Source organism: Dipteris shenzhenensis, chromosome 23 (genome assembly GCF_047967505.1).
Source record: "Dipteris shenzhenensis isolate YYH24624 ecotype China chromosome 23, Dip_SZ_1.0, whole genome shotgun sequence".
Lineage (NCBI taxonomy): Eukaryota > Viridiplantae > Streptophyta > Polypodiopsida > Gleicheniales > Dipteridaceae > Dipteris > Dipteris shenzhenensis.
The window spans coordinates 38,144,199-38,152,366 of NC_141618.1; the positions used below are offsets into that span (position 1 = coordinate 38,144,199).

General features: G+C 42.3%; 1 protein-coding gene across 1 annotated transcript; it reads left to right on the forward strand.

Annotated features, from left to right (window-relative positions):
- The first annotated feature begins 285 nt into the window (after positions 1-285).
- Positions 286-1,457, forward strand: LOC147887349 (late embryogenesis abundant protein 31-like). Its single transcript, XM_087394284.1, has 3 exons — positions 286-666; positions 791-982; positions 1,140-1,457. Exons 1-3 carry the CDS (start codon positions 286-288, stop codon positions 1,455-1,457), a joined length of 891 nt encoding a protein of 296 aa, XP_087250410.1.
- The last annotated feature ends 6,711 nt before the right edge of the window (positions 1,458-8,168 follow it).

The following is an 8,168-nucleotide window of genomic DNA, read 5'->3' on the forward strand; positions in this document are numbered from 1 at the left end:
TGGAAATGGCCAGTGCAAAGCCACGTGTTAACGCTTGAAGGCAGACATTTGGAAATATACGTGTTAGCCCTTTGGAAGGGCACGCATCCACGTGCAACACTCTTTTTAAGCTCTCCTTGCCTTAATCTTGCAAACTCACAACAACATCGCTTCCACAGCAACGCCAGTTTCTTCTGCAATCAGCGTAGTTTCTGTTACAATATTAACATTTGCCTCCAACTCATCGGGTTTGTGAGTGAATTCGGTGCTGCAGCATCTGCTCCTTGCCATTTAGCTCCCTGCATCATGAGCCAAGAGCAGCCCCAGCGCCCAATCACATACGGTGATGTCTTCGATCATGTTCAAGGAGAACTTGGCGCCCAGCCCATCACCGTGGAAGATGCAGCCCTCATGCAGAGCGCTGAAACCATCGGCCGCGGCAAGACCCAGAAAGGTGGTGCCGCCTCTCTGATGCAGGCGGCAGCTGATAAGAACGTGAAGGCCGGTATAGTAGATCCTAAAGCCCATTCCACTGCAGCCGAGGAGGGGTTTGGATTGAGGGAGACCATTCTGGATGGCAAGGTGCATCAGCAGCAATTTGTAGGAGGGCAACAAGTCGTAGATCAGACGACTTTCGTTCCCACATTGCCTGAAGCAGCGGCCACGAAAGGCATCACGATAGGCGAGGTATGTTATAAAGCAATGTCGAACTTCGATTGGTTTGAAGAGTCAATAAGCAAATGCAGTGGGTGAAGTTGCTTTTCCTTGGCTTTACTCCACCAATTTGTTGTAAGCGATTGCAAATTTGCAGGCTCTAGAGGAAGCCGCGTTCAATACCCCAGACAAGGTTGTTGATGAGGATACCGCTCGAGCTATTCAGAGTGCGAAAGCTCGAGCCACTGGGGTACCTGTAGCGTTTAAGGGAGGGATAGGCTCTATGGCACAGTCAGCTGCTCAAAAGAATGCTCAGGGGGAACACATCACCCTCTCTGACGTTCTGAGTGTAAGTATACACATCAATTAGGCATAGATCTACACTCACGGAATGTTCCCTTTTGCATTACATACAACCAATCCTGCGGTCTGAACATGTCACATAAAACTTGTTCGACAGAATCAGATGTAGACGTCATCTAAGTTGGACTAATCTTATGACTCAGGATGCGACGGACAAGATGCTAGTTGACAAAGTAGTTACGCAAGAAGATGTAGACAGAGTGAAGAAAGTCGAAAGGCGCGAAGGCGCGATAACACTTGCATTGCAGGAAGCAGTGGAAACAAACGCAGACGCGGATCGTTACATCAAAGCTCAAGAAGAGAATACACCTAGCATTGCAGAATTTGTTCCGCCAGATAGCGGCATCCAGTTACCGGCAGATATCGGCAACCAGTTACTAACAGCCCCTCAGCCCGATGTAGGCATTCGGTTAGCTGATACTCTATTTCATCCAGAACAGGATGAGAACGATCAAAGCTAAAAAACAGAGCACGTCGGCTAGATATGCTTTCATCTTATGTAATTACTATTGCAGCCGCTTTGCTATGTTTTGTGAATATTGCAATAATGCCCACAATAATATAGCTTGAATCTTTGTCCTCAGAATGCAGCTTGAATATTTCTCCGCGGGTGCTGGAACGGAAGAAATGATAATAGAAGCTTTTTGCCCTTCATCTCTAGTGTGAAAATCCTAGTCAGTTCGACCTGTGAGGGTAAAGAAATTATGTTAAGCTAAGGCAAAGTGGAAAATGAATGGAAAGCAACAATTGGAATATTTAGGGGAAACAAGAGGAGCTTCTTCCTTTCATGAAAGCTCAAAAAAATTGATATACGAGATGTTGCTCACGACTCTCCCCCTCCCCGTCCCCCCCTTCCCCCCCCCACCCCCCTCTCTCTCTCTCTCTCATATGAGAGCTCAACAAAGGAGAATTGAAAAAAACTAGATCAAGGCAAGCAACTCTTATGTAGGGGAAGTTAATGATAATTGGATGCTTGATGATGATGCGTAGTAGTACGATGTTTGCTAACTTAACGTGAACTTGAGAAGTAAGCTTTGTTCTCAAAGTTGAAAGTTAGTATTTGCTCAGTTTTTGAAGATAGGATTTGTTCTGAAGTTGAAAGCTAGTATTTGCTTAGTTGTTAGTTGAAAGTTAGTATTTGCTCAGTTTTTGAAGATAGGATTTGTTTTGAAGTTGAAAGCTAGTATTTGCTCAATTGTTGACAATAGTGTCATTGGATTTTTGCAAATCCGTTGTTGTCAATCCCAACATATTAATGGATTGTATATTAATGGATTGTCTAGTATTGATCTCCAAGGAACTGATAATTGGATGCTTGATGGTGATGCGTAGTGGTACGATGTTTGCGAACTTAACGTGAACTTGAGAAGTAAGCAGCTTTGTTCTCAAAGTTGAAAGTTAGTATTTGCTCAGTTTTTGAAGATAGGATTTGTTCTGAAGTTGAAAGCTAGTATTTGCTCAATTGTTGACAATAGTGTTGTTGGATTTTTGCAAATCCGTTGTTGTCGATCCCAACATATTAATGGATTGTCTAGTATTGATCTCCTTTGCGACGTTCCTATTGCTAATGATTTAATTTCTTTTGAAATATTCAAAGATACATCAATGATCGACAACATTTGCATTTGAAATATGTCTGCAACTAGCATATTTTGTATGTAGTTAGGATAATATCGAACTGAGTAGAATTTTCTAAAAGGAGACTTTATACAAGCCTCACAAATCATTCTTGTTCTGTTTTCTTAAGAAATATAATTCTTGTCCTCCTCAGTATACACATTGGGGAAAGTATTTAATAGGTCGTATGGTACAAACTTAGAATCTAGTATAGATGGCATCACTCCTAATTTTGAGAAGGAATTTGTGGCAAATTTAACTCTACCACAATATGTGCCCCCTAGGCCATTCTATGAACCATGAGCCACTGAGATCACAACTGGTGAGCATTGCATTAATGATTACAATTCAATCTATCCCCTATTTCTTATTGGATTTGTCTGCCTCAACAAAAATCGTGTCTACATCGTTCGGGCAATATTTCATTTTTGTTACAAATTTAGAGCACATGTTTTGCCATTCTTCTAAATGCGTATCGATGAATGGCCCCATGACGGAATACTAGGGTATTTAGAGCACATGTTTTGCCATTCTTCTAAATGCATATCGATGAATGGCCCCATGATGGAATACTAGGGTGGAATCTTTTTTTCTTATTTCGAATAGTCTTATGATAAGCACATACTCGCTCTTCCGTAAATGTTCGCTTGATTTCTATGAATGACACGATAAAAATTATAAAAGTACCTAGTCTTTAGATGTGCTCATGTAGATGATTGCTCGTACCAATTGCTCGCAATCCACATGATATTTGAGCAGATGGCAAGGTGTGTTAATTGATGATAAGTCACATCTTCACTGTACATTGCAAATGTAAAGATATATCATGAAAGTATACAACAAACAAAACACACGTGAAAATGCAAGATAAATCTTCATTCAATTGTTATATATAATTACGTATTATTGTTTAAATCTTGCATATAACCACAGTACATTGATGTGGATAGAAAGTTCGGAGTGTATATAATGATATGATAATGTAAAAGAACGATCATCTTGGCACAAATTTCATAATACATATAACCACATGTTCGTGGAGAAAAAAGAGATGGGAGGAGTTGACAAAGTGAAAAGAATCTTTGTTGGTGGCACTGAGAGAAGCCCCGAAAGATTCCTATGTGGCCACACTGCAGACATGTGTGGAGGTTGCAATGCATGAGTGGGAGCTGGTGGAAGCTAAGCAAGCACATGTCAATAGTACCTGCCCCTCTAAGACATTCTTCCAGATGGTCAAGTGAAACCAACAGAGAGACATGATCGATAGGGTAACCGACTGCCCAAAGTACTATATAGAGGATGTTTTTTGGAGGAAGCTCAATGCAATAGTAGGGGAACTTGCAGTATAGGACGAACAATGGCATGGTAGCCTTGAAATAGCCATGGAAGGTATGGAGTGAAGGGCCAAAAAGGGATGAGGGGGGATGTAACCCTCCACGAGTCCATTTGGGGAGTAGGGACTTAGTAAGTGGTGATCCATCTGCTCTTCATGACCAACGTAGGGCTAGGACCACGTATCACAAAGGGCTGAGGATATGGGTGGATTTGTGGGATCCACAGAGCATCGATTGGATCCCAATCGAGAAGCTTCAAGCCAAATTTTCCAAGATGGAAGGGGAAAAGGACTTAGCCCAAGTGGTGCTAGATAGAATACTAGACTCTTGGCTTTCCAACTTGGTGATGTAGTAGGATTGGAAGGTGAACCAATGGTGCATGGGAAAGACCCCCAGTGCAAAAACTATCAGGACGGTCCATCCTCAATCCATCTACAAGCATATCCTAGATGCAACCCCTCTGATTTAAGGTTTCCATGATAGTTGTTGCAGGGATGATCAACCTCAAGGACTTTAGTATCCTGAAATTGAGCCATGACCCAGTGGTTCAAGCCAAGCTCTCTTGGATATGTATGCAAGTCTTCTTGTAGGCTAGGCTATATGGTAGTGCAAGCCTTGGGTGGCTAGCCCTCATCTATGCCAAGTTTTGTACCTCGAGCCCTTTCTGTTTAGTAGCACCCACTAATATAAACGGCAAATATTTTTTTAAAGAGAAAAAATAAAGAGAAATGAATTTTGAGTTTCCCCTCCCTCCCTCCCTCCCTCTCTCTCTCTCTCTCTCCTCTCTCTCTCTCTCTCTCTCTCTCTCTCTCTCTCTCTCTCTCTCTCTCTCTCTCTCTCCTTGTCTCTGTCTTTGTCTCTCTCTCTCTCTCTCTAGGGGGTGCACTACTAAGAACCCGTTGGTATCACGTGTGTTCAAGGGGTATTTGAAAAACCCCTCAACTAGAATCTTTCTCCCAATAAAACCACTGCTCTTAACTTAGGAATGGATGGATTTTTTTTGTAAAGTTTAATGAAAAAACCCCTTCTTATTATTATATTCTTGTTAAGTCTTTTCCAAAAATTAGACTACCCCTCATTTTGAATGCACATGGTACACTAATTTTTTTTGAGGGGAAACCTCTCTCTCTCTCTCTCTCTCTCTCTCTCATTCCAAGTTTGCACGACAAGGGATTTTTGGCGAGAATTGAAATGATATAAATGGTTTAAGCATGCTACAACGTATGTAGAAATTACTATTTTTGGCAAAAATGGCTTAGTTCTATGTTTACATATAATATTAAATAGTATAATTGTATCAATAAAATTCAAAATTCTTCCCCACAGAACAAGGATTTTGTGATCTCCAATCACACCCTCACACAAGCTATCTTGATCTCACTCTTCCTCTAGTGGCGCTCTCTCTTTGCAGGCTCTCTTGTCTCTAGTCTCTCCAATCTTCCCAAAGTCTCTCTCTCTCTCTCTCTCTCTCTCTCTCTTTCGCATAGGTCTGTCCCTCACTTCCTCCCTCTCTACCTCTCACACACACAGGTCAGTCATAGACAAAAGCTTTTTTTGTTTGATGTGATTGGAAGGTAGCACTAGAAGGTGCGCTATTGAGGTTATATTATCTTTCTCCATACATAGTAGTGAATCCACACCCATGCTTTTATTACCATTAGCTATTTATGTCCTCTTAATTAACTTGATATTAGCCTCCAATACACTATTGAGGATTAGCCATTGATAGGTTTTGTGAAGGATGGTTGAGTTGACTACAAGTGCAGTAGAATCTAAAGTCCTTCCAATTAATGTCATCCCCTTATCTGGGACATCTAACATAGCTCTCCCGTGTGAAGATGAATCATGCTCATCTTGACTAATACACTTTGAACAGTGCATGCGACAGTTGACATTCACAATTGTGAAACATTTCAAACACCTAACTGAAATAGTTGACTTGGGTGCAAAAGCATACATTTTGAGCAGGATTATATTGTCACGACATGATTATTTGTATTAGATCCTAGTGGATCATTCTGGGGAATTGGGCAATTACCCTATGGTTGTAACATTGTAAATTGGCCAATTGAATATAATAAAATATGCATGTACTCATTAGGTCCTAGGATGGTTAGGAAAGGGTAGCATTGTGCATGGGTATTGCATTAATCAAAGGTAGGCATAAAGGGTCATAGGCTAGGGGTAGAATAATGGGGTATGCCCAAGGGATGTGATCCCAAGAGGCATGAGGGTTGCACCCTCTCGTGTCATTCATGGTGTGTGAGTATGGGCATTGCATGATTGTGGTTTGTGTAGAGCATGTAGAGAAGAGTCTAGCAAAAATATTGTCACATGGGCACTCCTTCCACCCCATTTGGAGGGCCAATGCTTCCCAATTTATGCATCATCTACACACATGTGCATCTCTGCATTGAAGAACATGACAAGTGGTATCGGAGCCAAGATCCTCTGACTATGAGAGCCTGCCATGTGGAAGTTGCAACAGTCATTGACATTGGCATGAAGTCATTGAAGAGAAGCAAGAATCACCCATCAAGAAATTACCAAGGGGCTTTGTTCTCTTTTCCTCTCTGAAATACAATTAAAATTGAATCTCTGCCTTCTTTTTGCATGGGAGGAGGCACTCACTATACTGATTTGGAAGAAAAGGGGGATGGGCTTTGCGTCGCCAATCGTGAGCCTTTAGGGCCACTGTGCATGTTGCCACGTGTTACCCCACTGGCAAGGTGAAAGTCCCCACGTGCCTCATTAATACCCCTCGCCGCCATCGTGTAGTCGCATGCGCACCTGCCATTCGACGTTGCCACGTAGCCTACTGCCTCTATAGCCTTTGCACCCCTGTCAAGTGCGCACTGCGCACTACGTAATGTGCCAGTGCGTGGCATGCCACAATCCGCACTATGAGCCGCACCGGTATTTTAGTTGGCCGCCATGTGTAGGCATTGCCAACGGTGACCACATACCTGACAACCTGCGGCCCTACCTCTCCATGCAGTCCCGCCATGTGTGAGTACTCTAGCCACCACGTCAGCATTCCACGTCATCGCCATCAGCCCTACCACCTATGAAGCTGCCCTCTATCGCCACCTGTAGTCGCCACCTTTGCTGCCTCTACAGGCCACCGGTTGCCATCTCATTAAAGTATCCCCCCCCCCCTTCTTTTATTTCCATTCAAATTTCTCCCGCCCTACCTATATTGGAATAAAAAAAAAAAACCCTATTTAGCCTCTAAGTCCCTTTTCTGTCCCCCCTTATTTCCCTCTAGTTCTCCTTTGTCTCTTTCCCCCCCCCTTACCTTGCAATTAAAAAAAAAAAAGAGAGAGACAAAGAAAAGGGGCCAGTATACATCCCAAGAGTCGAAGAAGTACTGTGAGTCGCGATAGGAAAGTGGAGTGGGTGCTTCATCGAATGGGCATGGGGAAGTACCTCTAATTTTGAACTCCCTTTTTCTATCTCATTTAAGTTCATTCACACACTTGTAGCTCATCACGAGTTTAAATTGAAAACTTCATTAGTTCCATTTGTGTTTCCAAAACATGGATGATAATCAAGAATTCACACTTGATAGTGTTCCACAACTGACATTAAACCTCATGGGAACAACACCTTACACCCCTATCTACCAAAACGTATTTGATCCATCATCCGATAACCATCAGCCACCTACCGAACCTCCAGCAAGGACACCATCACCACCACACTACCTAGACAATGCAATCCAAGAATTTCTTCAAGGATCTCGGTAGTCATAAGTGACACAATTCAAAGGGAAATTCCCTTAAAAAGGAAATTATTTGAGCATCAGGCAGACCCTTTAGAAAAGACTAAGGAAAGAAGGTTTGATCCTAAGGAGCAGCTTGAGTTTTCGAAGTATGATGGGGCTAGGCATCTGGAGAAACTCCTTGACTGGGTTAGACATTTCCAATTGTACTTTGTACAATTCGATCGTATGGAAGATGAGAAGTTAGCATTATCTACTCTACATTTGGAGAAGGATGCGTTACTTTGGTGGTCCGTATGCCAATCAAAAAGTAGTCCAATCAAGGAGTGGTCTAAATTCTTGGAAGAATTAAAGATGACATTTCTCCCGCTTAAGTATAAGAAGGACCAAATGTTTAAATGGGAGAAATTACAGCAATTTGATAGGGAGACAGTGAGCAAATACATTGCAAAATTTTGGCGTTTACCTTTAGAGTTCACAACAACGAAGATGGAAGA